The sequence below is a fragment of the Falco biarmicus genome, chromosome 1, assembly GCF_023638135.1.
Source record: "Falco biarmicus isolate bFalBia1 chromosome 1, bFalBia1.pri, whole genome shotgun sequence".
NCBI lineage: Eukaryota > Metazoa > Chordata > Aves > Falconiformes > Falconidae > Falco > Falco biarmicus.
The window spans coordinates 32,772,141-32,792,133 of record NC_079288.1 but is presented as its reverse complement, the minus strand read 5'-3'; the positions used below and the strand labels follow the sequence as shown (position 1 = coordinate 32,792,133).

Here is a 19,993-nt window from a genome sequence, read left to right as displayed (position 1 = left end):
TTGCAGTTGACAAGACTGCAGTTGACTGACTAGGTGAAGGGTTGTGATTGAAGCAGCTTTTCAAAGCTAACCTTAAGGAGAAATTAAATTTATTTCAGCTTGTTGAGCCCCTCTTGACATGTCTCCCCCTCTCCTTCCAGTAGCACAAGCAAGTTATTGTGCACAGTCAATATCAACAGTTCACATTTCAGCTTGGCATAATGTATATAAATAAATTATATTAATTTAATCAAATGTAAGACACTTTAAATAAATGAAATGCTAAAGAGTGACACCTCCTGTCAAGTTATTTCCCAGCAGGAATACTGAGTGGCTTGGCATTCTGTTCTCCCACGCGTTCCTTGGTTCCTGAACGTGCACAACCCTCAAGTCTTGACGGGGATAGTTTGTTTGCATCCGGCAGTGCTTCCATCTGCTTCAGGTAAGCCCACAGAGTATTCTGTGGTGGCGATGAGCAACATGTCCAGAGTTGTCTCAGTACACTTAGCGATAAAGCGTATGAAAGGCCTCACGTCGCCCTCGTTGGCCACTTCTAAGACGTGATAATACTCAGCCCGTTGCTCCTTGCGGATCGTGATGGGTGGGTAGCCTGCCTGCATGAGTATGAGGTTCATTAACAGGCGTGAAGTCCTTCCATTGCCATCTACAAATGGATGGATGTAAACCAACTTGTAGTGGGCTAACGCAGCAAATTCCACAGGGTGCAAGCTCATGGCATCTTCCGAGTTAATCCACTGTACAAACTCCTGCATCTGTTTCTCCACATCTTGGGGATGTGGAGGTATGTGATGTCCTACAAACACCTGGGTAGTCCTGAACCGCCCTGCCTCCACTGGGTCGGCGTAGCCCAGCACTCTCCGGTGTATTTCCAAGATGTCACTGATGGTTACGGAGCCTATCCGTGATACCAGTGTGGTATTGACATATTTCAAAGCTGCGTGCATGCCAATCACCTCGTTCTGCTCCACTAAGCTTTTTCCAGGAACAGCGTATCTGGTCTCGATGATGTGTCTTATTTCTGACAGCGTCAGAGTGTTCCCTTCAATAGCAACCGTGTGGTAGATGTGGTGATAATAGGACTCCTCCATCACTCTGCGCAAGGCAGAATTGCCTTTGGGGATCGCCATCACTTTTTTAACCTTGCTGTCAATAATGCTAAAATACCTCTGATCTATCTCCTCAACTAAAGGTAGCGTCCGGTCCCGATTGATCAAAGCCTTCTCGTTGCAAGGGGAAATGGTTAGTGCTTTGGAATACAAATAGTCTGCCTGAAGAATGTCTTTTTCCTCTTCAGAAAAGATACCAAATTCATTCAGGGCATCCACATAATCAGGGTCCATTTTGAGGGCATACACAAAGAGTTTGTGGGCTTTCTCCCGCTTTCCTTGGCGCTTCATCTCGAGGGCTTGATTCAGAGCTGCTTTGGCTTCTAACTTCACTTCTGAAATGCAACAATAAGAGTTAGATAACAGGGTAGTGAGTTTTACTGAAAACCGCTGGGGACTGTCACTGTTCACCGATACAAAAATTAAATAAAGCCAGTCTCTAAGAACCGTAACTGAGAACTTGTGCTCCAGGCTTTGCCAGGCTACAGGCGCAGAGGTCACGTTTACAGGCTGAGTACGCGGCAGCAGAGCTGTTCCAGAAAGCGTGGTGAGGCAGCGTGTGTGAGCAGCACGGCTCAAGCTGGCCACAGGCACGTAGCCATCGCAGCAGAACTTGCTTGGGCCACCAGGCCGCTTTGTGTGGGGGGACACAGAGTCTTATACACATTCTCTCGGCAATAATGCCAGTTCTCTTGCTCGAAGCACGGCCCACAGCTGCTAACGGCACTTCTGGGTTTTTTACTGGATGTCAAACATCTTCCCAGCAATAACAACTTCAATGCAAACAAAGATACAGTGCTGGAATTGTAATGATTCCTCTGAATGTTTTCCAAATTAATGTCCTGGCCGATAAAGGCAAGAACCGCAGCCTGTCATTGCTAGAAAGGCTGTTCTATGACAGCTGAGATTTCAGGATTAATACCATTTATCCCAGCTTACTGTATGTTAAAACACCACTCCATATTCCAGTTCCCTTAACAAAACTTACTAATGCCAAAAGCATGAGGAAAACACTTCTGAGGGACAAAGCAACGCTGAGAAAATGCCAGCACATCAGCACATCGCCCTTCTGCAGGGCAATGGAATGCAGTCGGGCTGCTGCCGGTGATGGCACATCTGACCTCTGGGTCATTTACAGCTGATGTTAATTTGCAGTTGGGCAGTGAGAGTTCATTACCATTGTGGGGTACAGGAGATCACCAGGCAGGGGGTGTGGGTTGTTATCATACAGCAGCTGGGCTGTTCCCCTGTGCCCACCCAGGGAGACTTACCTGGGGAGGCTTTGCCTTTCAGCACCAGCAGCTCCAGCCCACTGGAGGTCACGCTCAGTTCAGTTGTTTGTCCTGTGTATCTGGTGACCCCCAAGGAGCCTGTGCCCAATTTACTTTTCAGGAAGGAGAGTCCTTTGAGCACTGCATGGCACTGGTCTTCCACAGCAGCCAGTGGGAGCAGCAGCAGCAGGAGGGAGCCCAGAAGGAGCCCGAGCACGGCTGCCCACCTGATGCGGACCCACAGCGTTATCCATTTCAACTCGGGATCTGTCGCCATAGACACAAGATTCATCCTGCCTCCAGTGCAGACAGGAGGAACATCTCCTTTCCCACTGCTCCTACCTGGAAACAAAAACAGCAACAGCTTTAGCCAAGTCCTCCATGTCATGGGGCAGGTGAGGTGCTGGAGATGTGGCACCTGAATGGACTTCAGCATCCCTGCTCTGGGTTTCTGTCACAGCTGTTAGGGGTTATCCCAAGCACCCACCTTTCCCTGCCACCCCTAAGCACACGAGGGCAGGGTGCACGCGGCATTCAGCATAATGCAAGTCCTCATGGCATCTGCTATACATTAATGCAGCAGCAGGAGGGGACACTGGTGCCCGTGAGCAGCGTGGGCACTGGGCTCCACAGGGATGAAGGAGCTCTGTCCTGTACGCATATGGCACAGCTCCTGCATGTCCTCCCGGTGTGGAAACCACTCCCCAGACCCTCAGGTCCTGGAGCGTGTCCAGAGGAGGGCAACAACGCTGGGGAAGGGGCTGGAGCACAAGGCTGATGGGGGGCAGCTGAGGGCACTGGGGGGGGCACAGCCTGGAGAAGAGGCTCGGGGCAGGGGGTGCTGATCACTCTGAACTCCTGAAAGGAGGCTGTAGGGAGGTGGGGGTCGGGCTCTTCTCCCAGCTGACAGGAGGAAACAGCCTCAAGCTGCACCAGGAGAGGTTTCCGTTGGATATTCGGAAAAATTTCTCCACCCAAAGGCTGGTCAAGCACTGGCACGGGCTGCCCAGGGGAGTGGCGAAGTCACCGTCCTGGGAGTGTTTGAAAACCACACGGATGCGGCGCGCAGGGACGTGGTTGAGCGGTGGCCTTGGCAGTGCAGGGTTCGCGCCCAGGCTCCACCATCCTGGAGATCTTTCCCAGCCTGAACGATTTTGGGGATCCACGTTCCCCCGCCCCCGGCTCCCCTCCAGCCGCTGCTCCTCCTCCGTCCCCCCAGCTCCCCCTCCCGCAGGCTGGACCCCCGGCCCCCCCAACCCGCCGGGGTCCCCCCGGCCGCACCAGCACCCGCCGCGGCCCGGGCTTCCCCCATGTCCCCCCGTCCCAGGGTCCCCCATCACCTTTGCCGCCTCCCGCAGCCGCCAGCGGCCGGCTACAGTTGCCCCGCCCATCCGGACCCCGCCCTCCGCGCCCTGCCATTGGCTGAACCGCCGCTCTTCTTCTTTTCCATTGGCGCTTACAGCGGACGCTCCGCTCGTGGGCCTCCCTACTTCTGCCCTCGGCTTCCTGTGGCGTCTTCCGAGTAGCGCCACGCCCCCGACGCGGGAGACGCTCGTGGAGGGGGAGAAGTGGTGAGCGCTCACGCCAATCATACGGCCGACAGCCAATAAGAGGGCAAAACGGAGACGGGGCGGGCTCCCAGCTTTTAAATAGCAAGCACCGGGGGGGGGGGGGGGGGGGGCTGCCTCCTTGTTGCTAAGCGACGGCTGCGGCCTGGGCGGGAGCGGGCCCCGGCGCTCCCCTCAGCCCCGGGGCAGGTGTCCGGGGGCGCCCAGGCCTGCTTGAGGCTGCAGGGCCGGCCGATGGCAGCTGCCTGGCTGGTGCGGCCCCCTCAGTGCCTGGCCAGGAGCTTCCACCAGCGGGGCTCTGTTGGGGCCAGGTGGTGTGGGGAGTGCAGGAAGTCATTCTCAGTGCTCACAGCTTGTGTATTTGCACGGTAAAAACCATATAATCTGTTTGATAGAAGTGTTCTTGTTGCATATCTCTGGCCTTTCTGAAAAAATGACCTTTATTTTTTGCCTTCAGACAGCAGAGTGTGTCAGTAAGCTCTGTACCTTGGTGCTGTGCAGCAGAGCTGTGCCTCTCTGCTGGAGACCAGGAATGGGGAAGCATTTGCCAGAAGCTGAAAGAAAAGAGAGTGTTTTAGGGAACTGCAGGTAACTTTCAGATTTTAGTATTAGCAAGATGATAAGATGGTTTTCTATCACATGCTTATACAGCAAATCATCACTGGCAGGGAAAAATAAAAAATAACCTGGCTTGTCAGACGTAAATTGTGGCAGTTTAAACTGTTTTTCTTCTTTATAGCTGACAATAGTGAAAAAGCAGTTACAGTAAATCCAGCTGTTGTGTTGTGAGGGTTTGGAGCTCTCCCGCACAACTCGCCCAGAGGAATGCTAAGGAAGATGGGCCTGGATTGCTTGTCAGCAGACAGCGCGCACCGTGCTTCCCTGCAGCACAGCCTCCAACAGCCTTCTTCAGCTGCGGTGGCTTTTCTTGCTGTGGGGTGTTACAGAGGGAGGCTTTACCAGCATCTGTCCTTTCTGGTTTTGCTTGCTGTTAAAGCGCTGCCTGAAGTGGAGGAGTAAAGAATGCATTTAAAACTTGCTCGTGAATCCAGGTTGGGTTTGTTGGCTATAACTTAAGAAGGAAAAGGAGCGGGTTTAAATTACTGTGGTAGAATTAATATTTGTAAACATGAAGTTGAAGAAAGCAAGTACTGCGTTTGGGAAGAGAAATTCAGGCCCAAAATATGCCCTAACGCCTGCCCATGTGTCTGCCTCTGCACAGGCTGTCCGTTGTGACACCTCAGAGAGGAGCCAGCTCTGAGATTCCTCCTGATGTTCTGAGCACAAATGCAATATTCTGTCCTCCTCAGATGCTGTCCCTCGCATCCTTGAATTTCCCTCGCTCCTGTTGGGAATGCACCAAGGGTCCCTTTCCCCAATGGGGATTTGAAACTAAACCTTTCAGAGGAACTGCTGGTTGAGTGGTCTCTCTGCATGGTGGACTTCCAACAATGAGCGCAAAGTGCCTTTGTGCCCGAGTGATGAAGGAACACACTGCCAGTACTTAAGTAAGAGCATAGCATGGGGCACGCTGTTGCATAGTATGGATGCTGTCTGTGCACAGTGTCCTGATCCAGTTTTTAGCTTTATGCTGTTCCTACATCGTTGTGCTTCCTCTGCAAATCATGTTGTCTTGCATGGAGGTTTCCATGTTTCCAGAGACAGTCTTCCTTTTCTTGCTTGTTTTCAATGGGAAAGGCAGTAACCACTCTTTCAGTGCTGGGATTCTCTCGGGTGTTCATTGATTTTACCAGGACTGACAAAAGCAGCTTGATGAACTCTGTTCGACCAGTGTCCCTAAAAAGAGACTGACAGAACCTCAGCTCTGAGACCATTCAGCAGCACATGGAGCCCAAGGCAATCCCTGCAGCACAGAAATACTGTGTCCTCCAGCCATTTGGAGCCTGCCAGAGCCTGTTAATTATGAAAGATAAGTTTGGGGGATAATTAGCACTTGAAGGATGAGCAAATCTATCTGCCCTCCAAGAGGAAGCTTTGACAGAAATGTGTATTTTCCTCGGTGCCAGTGATATGGCACCCAAACCTAATTACGGAATAATTAGAGAATGATGATGTATTTTCCTTTTAAAAACGGTAAGAAGCATATTTAGAATCTGTTCACCAATTAAATGTGATCCAGCAGAGGAGAACACTGATAGCCAGGAATGTCTGGCATCTCATCCCAGCTTTGACGCCTCTCAGTAGCCTTGGAGCAGTACTTCTTTGTGACTGCTGTGCTAGAAGCCAACAGAGCCACACTGTCCCTTGGAGATGCTGGCAGTACTGCTGACGCTTGGCATTTCCACAGCTTTTCCTCAGCGTGGATCCAGGCCAGCTCAAGGGTTGCCATTGCTGGTCTATCATACATCATAATTATTCATGATTTTGTCAGGGGTAGTGAAGGAAGTTCCCAGTGCAGATGGTAGGAAAGAGCTGGGCTGTGAAATGCTGGAGCCCTAGCCCTGAGTTGGCCTGCTGGGGCTCCCTGGCAGCTCTTGGCATGGCTGGACACAGATGTGTCTGGAGCCATGGTTGCGCCAAAGGGCTCTGTATAGACCCTTAATTTCCAGAAGGAATTTACATTTGAAAGAGCGCTGTCGCTTATGGCGTTGCAGGGGGAGGCTGGAGGCATTACAATTGTGTCATGGGGGAAGACTTGTAAGAGGCTGGTTCTTATTAGTTAGTATTTGAGGCTGAATCCGGTGAATGTGGAAGCGGACAGGTCCCCACAGCCGGTAGATGGCACTGACTCATTTCGCCGCTCTGTAGAAACCTCCCAGTGTGCTGCAGTCTTTCTCCTGGACCTTTATACCTTCTGCCTTTAGAGGCAGTGATCAGACATACTTGAAGGTTGAGTAAGGCTTTGGCTTCCTTTTGGAACTGTTTGTACTGGGATAAAAATCGCCTTTCTGTGTGCTAAGGAGGTTTTTGGGATCTATTGCTGATGAGGTGTAACGGTGGCTGGTGGCACAGACCTTGCGTTTCTCTGAAGCTTGCACAGTGCTGTGTCTGATGGTGGCTGTTAGGCTGATCCTTGTGGTAATCTTACTTGATATAAATTTAGAAGATGTGATAAGGCAAAAGTGTTGGTGGTTTCTTTCTGGCTTTCCTGGGCTGCATGTTAAGGGTAAAAAACCCCACCAAATCTTTGCAGAAGGGAGAGCTTGTCTGCCCTTGCTCCAGTCCAGCTGTGCTGCAGAGCATTTGGAGGTGCAGTGCTTCAGGCACAGCATCCCCACAACCCTTGCCATGCTGGGGGTGCTGGTGGTCTTTTTTTGTGTCGTCCCACCCCTGTCCCTGCCTGAGTTTCATCTCTTTTATTTCCTGCGTTCTTGAGCGGTATCACTGGGGCTTGCTGGCAACTGGCTGCCCTTGAGTTGTTGAGTTAAACGGAGGCAATGAGGAGGTGGTGATCTGCTTGAGGAACATCTCTTGGGAAAGGCTCCTTGTCTGTATGAGGGTCTTGTTGTCAGGAGAAGCTATTGGGTGCAGAGACAGGATTGAATGTTGAAGTGTGGGATTTTAATCAATGAACAGATGGGCAAGTAAGAGATCGAATGCCTGGTGGTAAAGCTGTCACCCAGGTCAAAGCAAGGTTGTTGTGAAAAACGGTTTTGACATTTTTGGCTGTACTGTTTGCAAGGCAAATGGAAACCACGTCACGGATCCAAGTGCAAGACCAAAGGGATTTTTAATTAAAGAGAAAATAGAAGGGTAAGCAAAAAGCAAAGGCTAGATTGCACTGTGGTGATTAGTTCTAGCTGCAAACCAAAGACACTGAGTGAGGGGGTTCAAGGCTAAGTGAGCGATTTAAAGCTCTTAGTGCAAACATTGAGAAGCACAAACAGAAGACTGAATAGATAGCTGAAAACAAAGCTCTGAGAGGGTGCAGGAACAGAGGGCTTTGTTGGCTCTCAACAAATAATGAGGAATATGCTTCTCAGACAGATTGGTTTGCGGCACTGGGAATAAATGGACAAAAGGAGAACTCACAAAGCAGTGCTGCAGCTGAGTGCGACGTTAATTCAGCTAAGCCAGGACTGAGCTGTTCTAACATCAGACCAGTAAGCTTGTTTCAACCAGCAGGTCCCAAGCAAAGCCACTCTGCAATGTCTGGGTATAATGAGGAATGCAATTTAGAGGGAAGAAGGGAATAAGGAGTCCCATCTGTGTGGAAGAAAAGCTCTTTCATTATTGTACTTGTGATCAGCACAGTTTCCCAATCAGGCATGCATTGCTACTGGTTTGAAGGTCTGGAAGGCAGTGTGGCACAGAAATAGCTGTCCAAAGGGAGTGGGAAATGCTGCTGGGCTGGTCCTGTCCCTGGGCAGGGACAGAGGTGGAAATGGCAGCACTTGGAACACCTCCCTCTTCTAGTATTTGTGAAAAGTTTTCAGCCATGGTGCTGGGAGCTATGAAGAATGGGGAGCAAATGTGAAAAATCTTGGAAAAATCCCAATATATTTTGTGGGAGAAAACATTGTTTCTTGTGGCAGTTCCTGTTCTTGCTGGCTGTCCTGCCTTGGAGTAAGAAACGTCAGCTTTATGGAAGCTGCAGTCATCTGTGTTCCCAAGGTTGAAAAGGATGTTTCTTGGGGAACTCAAGGATCTGTTTCTAACTCCAAGCCTCGCTAGGGACTTCTTGGCCACTTAGTTGCAGTCCCCAAACTCTGTGGGAGCCCTGCCTCAGGGGGGACCTGGGAGAGGGGTAAGGCAAGTGGCTGCACACACATCTCCAGCCTGTCCTTGAAGCTGAGGTGGAAACGCTGACTATAATAAGAGTAATTTTGGACTAACTGCCACATATACTTGACTAATGTGACTCCACACCAGGCAATCTGGAAATATATTAAACCCATGAGCTACTGCAGCGATGATTTGCATGTCAATAACAGAAGGGAAATTGCCTCCCACAGTCTCCTCTCTGGGTTTTGATCCTGTGAAGTGCCAGGTATCCCCAACTCCTGTCCATTTAATTGATTCCAGGAAGCAGTGGAGACCTCCTGGGATAATGAGGCCTTCTGGGGTAAGATGCTCAGTTAATCTCTTGCTTCTACCTCCCTGCTCCTCTGGCTGAGTGAAGGGGGGGGTTCAGCTAAAAATGCAACAAAAGCAATGCTAGTTAAGAGGGATTTAGTGTCAGTGTCTATGTAGGTGCGTGCTCCTGCTGTCTGTCCTCCTGGCACGCTACACAGAGCTTAATCGGTCTCTGACTGAGTGTCGGGGAGCACAGAAACCTGCTTAGGAGACAGCAGAAGGATGAACAGCTTCCCAATAGCCAGCCAGGGGTGAAAACAACCTCCTGGTCCTTTCCAGGTGCCAGAGGAGCAGCCAGATCAGGGCAGCGCTCGCAGCGCAGCCTGGCAGAGAAGGGTGGAGAGCTGTCCGTGCCGCAGCAGAGACCTCTTCCAGCCGCCACGCTTACTGGGGATGCATTTGCAAGATGCATTGTTTAATAGTTAAAACTCTGCATGCTTGCTGTCTCCAGGGCAATCGAGGACAAGAAGGACTAAACCAGGCAAGAGGGTAGGTGTTCTGTAGGAGCAGATTACAAAAGGAGCTATTCTACCTTGTAAGATTCTCAGCTCGCCTCCTGCTAAGGTACTGACAGCTGTCAGAGCTTAGCTGGTATCCCACAGAGATTTGGGATGGCAAGGCAACAGCTTGTCAAACTGGGAGGTGGCACTTCTCCTTGCTGATGCGATGGTGGGACAGACGTGGCCGAAGGTGATCCCTCCTGTGGGTGGGGAGCATGAAGCTGGCACTGCTGGTGTCTCTGGGGCCTGTGTGTGTGCCCAGGGAGATGCCAGTGCCAATCGGCTGTAGTGGGGCTGGAGGCAGTGGTGGCCCTGGAGGCCACGGGCAGTGCACTGTGGTGCTCTGAGGACAGAGAGCCTCTTCTAGTCTTAGATGTCCTCAAGTTCTTCCCTTCTTGGACTTCATTTAAAAAACTCACCCTTTTTAGATCTGGGAATGACAAGTCCTTATTACTCTTGTCTTTATTTTCTATTTTTCTTGGTGATGCTCAGCGACGGGAGGCCTTTGGCAGCTGAGAATGGAGGCAGCGATGTTGTCTGGCCGGAGGCACTTCCTCACAGGCGGCTGTCTCCCTGCTGTCTCCATCCTGCCTGCTTTGGCTTGGGGGACCAGGATGTCCTCCTGCTGCCTGCCAGAGCCCCGGGCACAGGATGCAGCCGGGGGAGAGGCACAATCTGAGAGTGGTCTGGGGACAGGCGTGTGCTGTGGAGGGCCACGGGGTGGCTGCTGAAAAGGGGGACGTACTTAAAGATGCCGGGAGAGGGGAGGATGCTCAGTCACCATGGCAACTGCAGACAGTGCAACAATGCTGGGGAGGCAGCGATGTGTCCTGGCAGTAGTGCTGGGGGATGCTCGGGGGGCTGCGAGTGAGCCTTGGCTAGCGGGTCCCAGTCCTGGGCTGATTTCCATCATTTCAGTCTTTTGGTCAGTGTGGACTGACTGTGAGGGTCTCTGGTCAGCCAGGACTGCCCTGGGCGGTGCTTGATGACAGGGATGCTCCCTGACTGCAGTCTTTAAGAGCTATTTAAGTTCCTAAATCCCAGGAAGGGAAGCAGAGGCTCAGGAACAGAAGCTGGCCACTCTGGCTTTGCTTCTCCATGGATCTAAGTTTCCAGAGGCTCCCAGAGCCTGAGATATTAAAATGGCTCTTTATATGTGCTGATTGTTAAAAACACAAACCAAAGCAGGTGGATGATCCTTTATTAAAGCATCAAGCACCTCTGTGGTTAGTAATGCTGATGTAGAGATCTGATCTCAGGAGCTCCACACAACTGTTTTCTGAGCACCTACGCTCAGGAACAAGGCAAGAGTTGGAAGAAATGGATTTGCAAAGCAATCTGTGCTCCTGTCAGCAGAGCTCAGATGCTGACTCGAGAGTCTTCTTGGAAATATGGAGAAAGAGCATGTGTAGTTCATGGCTTTCCATGGTGCTCTGTTAATTTTCCTGCATGCTGCTAAATAAAATGTGTCCTCTGAAATTCTGCCAAATTAAAACTCGGGCTCCCCTCTCCCCCCTGCCGGTAACAGTGCGGAGAACAGCCCCTGTTTATTACCAGTAGTCTAACTCCATCTTTATCAGGTTCCTCCAGCGCTCTGCAAAACTCGAGTTGTTAAACAATTCACTTTATATGGCTGGATTTAATTACTTTGGAGATGGAATGTTAAATCTCCTCCATTGGGCTTTATGGCTTTCAACAGGAAGAGGTTGAGCTGGAACAGGAGCTGCGTGTAAATCTCTCTCTGCGCTGGTATGTAGGGCAAGCACCGCAAGCAGCTTTTGCAAGCGCTCAGCATCGCGTGGCAGCTGCTTGCTGTGCTGTCCGTTCCTGTGCCCTGGCCGCCTCTTCCCAAAAGGGGTGATGCTGGGGTGGGCTGCGGCAGGCTCCCATTCGGGCTCGGGGAAGGGATGGGAAAAGCTGAGCGTGGTGTGCTGATGTGCCAGCTCTGTCTGGCCCTCATCCTGTGGGATGTGGGTGCAGTGTGCTGGTGGAGAGGACTGAGCTGCGCCTTTCCCCAGGAATGCAGTGCAGGCACCGTGGAAATAAATACAGCGCAGCTAGGGCACGGGGAGATGGGCTCGTGCCTTGTCTTGTCAGCTCAGGTGATTTGTCTAAACCCCTGCGCTGTCTCAGCAATGAGGAAGCCTTTCTGATGAAGTGCTGCTGTTACAGTTCCTTGCCTCATAGCCAACTTGTTACCTGCTTTCTGGTACTAGAATCTCGTGCCTGTGTCCCTCTGCATGCTGTTCCCCCAGCGCAGCTCCCCACAGTGAGGGATTGTCAGGGTGAGCTCTGGCTTGCTGCTCTTTCCTCACCTGCCTTTCACTAGTGTCCAGAAGCTGCAGCTTACATCTGTGCTGGTTTTAGCTAATGATCAGCTACTGCCAGGTGAGCCTAGACCCCAGCGCATGGTGTTGGCAGCTGGATGCAGTTCAGGTGCTGAAAGTGGTGGCACATCTGTTGCTTTTGCTGGCTGGGTCGGCATCCTGCCTTCGCACAGAGTGGCGAGGTGCTGCCCTTTTCTCAGAGATCTGTCCATTTTGGAAGCAATTCTAAGATTGCAATGTCTGGGAGAAATGGCAAAGGGCTTCAGGCAAGAGCTAGGAGCTATGTGGAATTACTTCAGTGGAGCTGATGTTTGCTGAATGTTTCGGTAAATGGCCAGTGCTGGGTCATGATTCAGTGCAGCTCCTCTGGGGACGGGACTGTAGTTCAGCCAGCGGTGCTGCTCAGCCAGGATGATGCTCTCTACTTTGGTGGGGATCAGCGTTCAAGGACTTTTTACTCTAGAGGGAAACGGGAATGTTTCTCCATTCGTGCACTCGTGGCTGATGGTGCATCTGTGTCATATATCCAGGGCTGCCAAGGAAGAGAAAAGTCTGGATGGAGGTGTCCCTTTGCTGTCCCACTGAGCTGTGCTCAGGGAAGATGTCTGGTGCTTACCTGGCCTCTGCTCTGGGAGGGCTGGGTCACTCGTTAGTCCAGCTACCAAATTAGTGACAGATCGTGCAGAAAACATCGGCTTGCCTGGGAACCCTTGAATGTCAGGAGTATATAGTAGCCCCATCTTTTATAGTTACTTTATTTGCAGACGTTTAATTGAGGCTTCTGCTGACGTTTGGGTTATGTGCCTCGCCAGCCATGGGCAGTAGGCTGGGCAGGGTCCCTGACTTCCCAGAGCATGAGCCTGCTAATAACCAGGCTTGTGCAGAACGCAATCTTTGCTGCGTTTTTGTTCTTGTTTAGTTATTACATTTAGTCTCTAGTGACTACAGAGCTGACAGCTGGTAAAGATTTGCATATGGCATGAAATTGAGTTCATTTTAATGTCTAATCTGTGCAAAGCTGAAATTTGGTTTCTAAAAGCCTTGCTTTGCCTTATCATTTCTGGCACATCTGCTTCATGCATTAGCCTTTGATTTCTAAAAGTTTATTTTCCCTGTATTTCACCAGGATGAACAATTAGAGCAGCTCTTTGCAACCTTTTGTAAATGCTTTAACACCAGAGCTCAGGATTCTCTGGGAGCGTGCAGCAAGTGTTCTGCCTAGCGGTTGAGGTACATCCTTTGCGTTTCCAACGTGTCTTTCTGCTGGGCTCTTCCCAGCAGCTATCTGCCATGAGATGCTCTTCTAGCCCTTGCTGCTATGGCATGTTCGGCAGCGTGCTCTGGGATTACACAATGCTGGCCATAAACGGGCTCCTTCCAGCCAGCGGCTCTTTGACCAGCTTCCCTCCAGCGTGCAAAAGTTACTTCTAAACCTTCGTTTGTCCTCAAAGCCTGAAGCCGACATCAGAACTGGGCTGTGCTATTTATTTCAGTGTCTCTTCAGTCTTCTCTCGCTCACCTCTTATGTGAAGTGTTGAGAGGGAGACAAGCTGTGCCCAGCATGGGGTATGGGTATGGTGGGGAAATTGCTCTTAGACCTCATCTCCACTCAGGGAGTACAGAGATAATTTCTCAGGTGCCAGGAGCCCTGCAGGAGCAGGTCCTGCAGCTTGTAACGTTCCCAGTTCTCTGTCCCTGAGACCAGAGCGTGCCTGGTCAGGGCTGTTTGTAGGAGTGTTGTACGAGAGGTCACAATAACACAGCAGTTGCTAAAGCCAAACCAGTGACTTGTCTCATATCTAACAGGGCTCTTTATTGGTATTCTATAGAGCAGAGAAAATGCTAGGTGGTTGTTGTGAACACTTTGTAGGAGCGGTTTCCCTCAAAGTAAATGAGCTGGTGGGCTGGCCTTCCAGTACAGCTGTGCTCATGGTGCCCGGCTTTGGGAGAAGATGCCAAAAAGATCTGGCAGGAGCATTTGATGTTTGTGAGATGTCATTTCTGATTCAGGTCTCTCCACCCCAGTAGTGTTTCGAAGATCCAGGAATGCAGCTGGAGCACCTGAAAGGAGGTTCTTGAATATTTCCAGTTGGGAAAGAAGTGAAAAATACTCTGAATCTCAAGAAGCTTGTGCTGATAAGGCATCCATCCAGCTGTGGCCCTGGAGCAGAGCTCTTGCAAGCAGTTACTCTTACACAGACCAAAGTGGCTTAGGTTTGTTCGTGCGCTGGAGGGGAGTTCAGATCCAGACAGCAGAGAAGGGGGATTCAGGGGCAGAGTTGCTGGAAACAGGAGGTGGGCTGGGCTGGCCGAGACCTGTCCCAGTGGGCTCCCTCCAGCACGACTGTGGCTCAGTAATGCTGAAGCTGGAGAAAGCGCTTGACCTGCTCTTTCCTCCTGCTCTGCAATAAAGATCTTGGTGTTATTCAGACATCAGCTAATCAGCTCCTTGGGATGTGTCTCCTTCTCCTTCACCTGCCTTTTCAGGTGGGGCAGGTGAAGCCTGGGGTGGTGAGAGGACAGATTCTGATCACACAGCTGTGAAGCTGGGACAGAATTCAGCTGGTGCAGAGTGCTCTGCCACAGCCCCAGCCTCCTTGCCTGCCCTGGGTACGTGGTCTCTGCTTGAAAAGAGGCAGCAAGCAGAAGCAGTGAGTGGATTTGACAAGAGCGCAGTAGTCTTGGGTTTGTGTAATGAGCTGGAATTGCAAATGTTGTGAATATAACGATGAGAAAAGAGTAGAATGCACTGCAGTTGTCGCTATGGGAGGTCTAACCTTTCAGAGCTTGAAATTCAGGACTGAGAAAGCAAAATCCTAGCTTTTTGGCAAATTATGTGAGTTTTCCTCCAGACCATCTGGAATCAAGTTTAGGGTTGTGGGGGGTTTTTTGGTTGGTTTTTTTGTTTTGTTTTGTTGTTGGGGTTTTTTTTTTTGCTTTAAAGTGTCTTTTTTAGCAGGCAAGACATCTAGAGACTGAATAAGGAAGCAGGTAGGGGCGGGAAAAGCAGCAGGCCTGCAGCTCATGCACAGAAGCCATTTTGTAAAGCTGTGATGATGCTGAACCCTCTCTTGCTTTAGCCTCCCCAGCATGGTCAGGAGTTGAGCCAGAGGGCTTCTGCCTGCTTTTTGGTGTCAGCAGGGTCTGTGGGGAGCTCTGTCCTGTCCCTGCCGCACTCAGCCCTTGCAGGATGCCACCGAGCACCCAAGTTTGCCTTTTGCTGACCAAGGAGTCACACCTGGGTTTGAAGATTCTCTCCGTCGCTCAGTGCTCCAAGTGACTTGGGGTCTGAGCCCTGGCATCTGCATAGGGCCGAAGAGATGTGATGGGGGAGCTGTCGGCTGGCATCAGGAAACGCCTCAGAGGAGTTAAAAGATGGTATATTTTGTTGTGGAGGGAGAACAAGTTCTAGCAGAGATGGGCTCCACCTTTGTCTCACCCTGGCTGCCGTGAGGGTCATGCACACGTCCTCCGTGCTGGCATCTATTGGTGCTGTTGCTCGAAAGATCCTAGCGTAAAAAAGGCTCTCAATTCAGGCGGCTGCTCATTTGAAAAAATCAATTAAATTAAATTGGACTGGGTAGAGGCACAATATGGGTGCGAAAGGCTGTGGCAGAGGGCTGTAAATCCTGGTTTCTGCAGTGCTGGAGCTGCCCCTGCGCTTTCTGTCTTCCCCCTTCCCCTGAAATCAAAATCTTTTTCCAGCTCCTTCCCTTGTCCTTGCTTCTGCTCTTCTTGAGGAGGAGAGGAGGTTGGCAGGGCAAGAATTGCAGAGCAGGAGAGCCAATAAATCGTTGCTGTATTTTGCACGAAGCCGCATGGGGTTGTGTGCTCGTGCCGTGGGCAGCGCTGTGACCCAGACGCCACAGAAGCAGCCGCCTGGCCGTGCCAAGCAGCGCCTGCCCCAGGAGTCGGCCGTTCTGAGAGCTTCTTGCCTCATTCCAAAGAAACACTGATTTGCTAGGGGTAATTAATTTTGCAGTGGTTTGGTTGCTTGAGGGGGCAGTAAAAGCGGACAGGTTGATCTCAGCTGTGTTTGAATGCAGCTTCCCTGCCGGCCTCTGTGCATAACTGCTGCTGTGGCTGGGTTCCCTGCTCCGCGGCAATTGAACAAAACCACACAAACAGCTCCTGGGTTAATGAGATTAAATGTATCCAGTGGAACAACATCTCTATTTGTCTGGAGCGTGCTTCTTGTCCAGGCACTATTTAAAACTGTGTTTGAAGTCGTGAGGCTTTGCAAATCCGCCTCTCTGTGGGTACCATCTCTAAGATTTGGTCTGAAGTAGGGTGGAAATTTCCCCCCCTTGGGCTCATCAAAGCCCTCCCTGGTGCTGAGCTGTGCTGGCAGCCAGCCGACAGGCTGATCTCCCAGACCCAGGGGTGCTGGTTGTAATGCTGCTGGGAGCTCCCTGCACTACTTTGGCAGCAGAATGGAAGGAGTGGGGATTTTGAAATAAGCACGGCAGGGAAGAAAACCCCATGATCTGAAGCAAGCAGGCGAAATCTCATTTTCTCCTTGAGTTTCAGAGGGCTGAGCAGCAAACAAACAATTATTTCCCTGCGACTTTGCTGGGTAGATCTATAATTCCTGAGTGACAGGGAACCAGTGCTCCGAAAGCGAGCTGCTGGCTGATGGATAACTGGGGCGATGGAGGGGATGATGATCTGCTGGCACAGAGTGCTCCCACCACCTGCCACACGGTAAATCAGCGCGACAGTGAGAGACCTCCTCGGGGCTGCAGAGATGCCTCTGTCCCTCGCTCCTGGGACCCGTCACAGCTTGCTGAGCCTCGGAGGTGTGGGGCTGAGGTCTGGCAAGGCAGAAAATAGCAATGCTATGAAGCAATGCGTGGAAGGAGCAAGCTATTCTGTGTTGCAGTTCCCCACACACACCTCAGTGCACAGAGTTTTATGTAGTGTAAGATTTGTTGTGTTATTGGAAATGGCATTTTGACTGGGGTTTGTACAAGGGAGTGCTGCTAAATATAATGCAATTGTTATTTCTTTCAAGCATAGCTTTAATTTTTCTCTAATCCCATGGCATAGAAATTCAAATCTGGTTCTTTTGTGGGGAAAGAAGATGCGATTTCCCCTGTCTTTCTCAGCAGTCATTTTATAAATTGGAGAAAAGTGGTTCCAGTGAGGTTGCTAATGGTGGGCAGGGGGTCAGGTTGGGAGCCTGGCTGTGCTCTGAGATCCCTGGGGACAGCTCCAGCTCCCTGCTATAGCCAGCAGCAGCCTGTTGCAGTTTTGATTTTCAAGGAAAATCAGCTAAAGTTCTCCCAGCCCAACAAGCTCTTTTCTGGTATTGCAGTGATGTTCAAGTCAGTCCTCTGCCTAGTTAGCTTGTAAATATTACTGCAAGTTTTTTTCTCTTTTTAGGCCAAGCGCATCATGTTAAGACAGTAAGTGGAAGGAGAAATGCGTTATGCAAACCATGAGGGAAAAGCATCTGTTTCCCTCTCTCCCATTCCCAGCGCAACCTGCCGCTTAAATGGAACAAATACACAGCATCTGAAAAGTACCTGTTGTTGTTGGGGAAGAGAGAGAGACATTTTAAGGTGTTGGTATTGAAGTTTCTCTGAAGGACCATGCAGCTGGGGCCTAAAATGTGTTGGGAACCACAGCAGAGGACGGGAAATGCACCCTCCCTGTTAGCAGGGGGGGATGCTCACTGGGTGCATGGGGCAGGACTAGGGTGAAATCCCCCAGAAGATACATCAGCCTTAGTAAAACTGTTTGATGGTCGCAGTCCAGCAGGAACTGGGGAGATATCCCTGTGTCAGCTCGGTTACCTGCGCTGGACGGTCCTGGAGAACAGAGCTGGGGTCCCCTGGGTGCCACCTGCCCGTACGGAGCATCCCTTGCTGCTGCCCCTGAGTGTGGTTTTCACTGGGGAACTGCCGAAAATGTGCTTGGCAGGGCTGGGGTTGCGCCTGGAGCCTGAGGCTGGAGAAACACAATTTAGCACCGTGGCTTCTGACTAAAATGACTTCACAGGGCTGAGAGGGGCATTGGCAGAGCCAGAGCTGGGAGTATGCTTGGACTCAACGGTCTTTTCCAACCTAAATGGTTCTATGAGTCTATGCTGTAGGGCATATGCTGGCTGCGCTGGGGCAGGCAGGGACGAAGCATGGCCTCAAACTTCACTGGCATCCTGCCCTCCTTCCCCTTTCCCATCTCAGTTTTGATTTTCCCAACCAAGCCCTGAGTCTGGGCAGCTCTTGCCTTCTGGAGTCATTGGAGAAGCTCTGGTATTGCTTGGGTTTAAGCTTAAAATAACCTGGAATCATCTCTTCATGTTTCCTGAAGTCTGCTTTGCTTTCCAAACCTGGGTGAGAGTCACCACAATGCAAGCAGGAATTAAAAGCCGTTGCAAGCCCTGGGTTGAAGTCCATGTGTATTTTACGGGCCCGCAACAACTAGGGCAGGAGCTGTTCCCCCGATAAGCATTATTTTGGATCACAATAAAAGCCACATCAGATCAAGGCTTTTGGCAAGACTCATTTTATAGTGGTTATTAAAGGCTGAAGTGAACTGCTTGGGGATGGGCCCCAGGGTGCATCAGTAAATAGAGAAAGCAGAGGATCAAATAAAATGAAACATGTTTTGGGTCTCTGAAAACCATCTTTAGAGAAAGAGCTTGGCATTATTATTATTTTCAGTCTAATGTTGTTTTCCGCCTAAGTAATGTCGGGGAAGTGTCTTGAATAGCTTCCTAATTTGCGAGGGTCCCAAAGGCATAACATTCAGAAGGAATTGGATTAACACTTATGAAAAATAAATTACAGGCTGAGTGCTCATTAGATGATTTTGAATTTATTGATCTAAGGCTGGAGCATTAGAAAATAGAGGGGGGAAATAACTGACAGCACTTTATCCCCAAACATGCATGATTCTTTTAACAAATAAACAAGGGGATCAGGCAGCAGTTTTCTGGTGACCCCTCTGATTTGAGGAGCTCGCTGAGCAGGGCAGAGGGCCAGAGCCACTGGGCTTGGGGCTCTCATGGAGCCATCAGGGCAGGTGGAAAAGCCTGAGGGACTTCCTTGGCTTTGGCAGTCTGCGATGGCCCGGGGGAAGAGTGTGATGCTGTGGTCTGCTCCATCATCTAGATGGGCACTAGATCTCCCTCCTGAAGATGCTGTCGGGAGTGAGCTCGTAGAGAAGATGGAGCCAGGCTCTTCTTCGGGCACAGAGTGAAAGGCAAAAGGCAGATGGCAGGAGGAAAAAACCCTTTGCGGTGCCAGGGGATCACCCCTGGGATGGGGGCTAGAGCGGTAGTGGAATCTCTGTCTTTGGAGATGCTCAGAGCTCACCTGAAGGTCCTGAGCTGCCTGATGTACTGGGAGGCTGGCTCTGCTTTGAGCTGTGGCTCAGGCTAGATGATTTCCAAGGTCCCTTCCAACCTCAATTAATCTGTGATTAATGAAAACCGCTCCAGGGACAAGTGTGCTTTTACCCATCTTGAGCTCCAGCTTGCCCCTCCTTGTTGACCACAGCAGCTAGCCAGCAAGTGGTGCAGTCCCAGGGTGCAAACCATCAGTGCCCTTGTGCAAAAGGCACCCAAACGGGGTTGGCTTGAACAGCAACATTATGGGGTTTTGCCACGCGTTTGGAAATTTTAACAGGCATTTGCCATGCAATGTGATTTTTATTGCTGTTTTCTCAGTCTGAGCAAGCTGTGCCCTCTCTCGAGGCTCTCTCTGCCTGTTGCAGGCCTGCTATAGCAAAGTAAGTTTCAGTGAAAGCTGGAAACTTGGCAGACTTCTGTGGTATAAAGTGAAGCTGGTGTTTCTTTTTAAAGGCTGAAAGCAAATACGTCCCAGGAACTGACAGTCCATTAAAAACAAAGATAACAGAGTCTCTGGGTGCCTTTCTGCTGGCAGTCGTCTGGCTTCCCATATTTACTTGATAACGTGATGGCTAGTGCAGCAGGCACTGATATCTAAAAATAAACAAGAGAACTGTTCCTTCTGGCTCTGGGTCAATCTGGTTTGGGGGAAAATGGTCCATAACCCAAGCTTGGGAAATCACACTACTGTTTTTTTAACTTAAAGCAGAATTTGCAGTACCATGCCGTATAAATGAAGAGCAGCCGTAATGAGATATTTATCACAAGGAAATGGTGTGGTTTTCCACATGGGTCAGCATGGGTGTGCATGCCACCACGTTGCTCTT

The 19,993-nt window shown here is 50.6% G+C and overlaps 1 protein-coding gene across 1 annotated transcript; it reads right to left on the bottom strand.

Annotated features, from left to right (window-relative positions):
- Positions 1 to 185: 185 nt before the first annotated feature.
- Positions 186 to 3,819, bottom strand: FICD (FIC domain protein adenylyltransferase). Its single transcript, XM_056333720.1, has 3 exons — positions 3,718 to 3,819; positions 2,378 to 2,719; positions 186 to 1,441 (listed from the first exon to the last, which is right to left on the bottom strand). The coding sequence occupies exons 1-3, from the start codon at positions 3,794 to 3,796 to the stop codon at positions 366 to 368; spliced, it is 1,497 nt and encodes a 498-aa protein (XP_056189695.1). The 5' UTR covers positions 3,797 to 3,819; the 3' UTR covers positions 186 to 365.
- Between the last annotated feature and the right edge of the window lie 16,174 nt (positions 3,820 to 19,993).

Bases quoted from the DNA above. Each gene is read 5' to 3' on its own strand.
- FICD (XM_056333720.1), bottom strand. From the start codon at position 3,796: ATGGCAGGGCGCGGAGGGCGGGGTCCGGATGGGCGGGGCAACTGTAGC. The intron at 2,720-3,717 runs GTGATGGGGGAC...TTTTGTTTCCAG, and splicing joins GGCTGCGGGAGGCGGCAAAG to GTAGGAGCAGTGGGAAAGGA. The intron at 1,442-2,377 runs GTAAGTCTCCCT...GTTGCATTTCAG, and splicing joins GAAAGGCAAAGCCTCCCCAG to AAGTGAAGTTAGAAGCCAAA.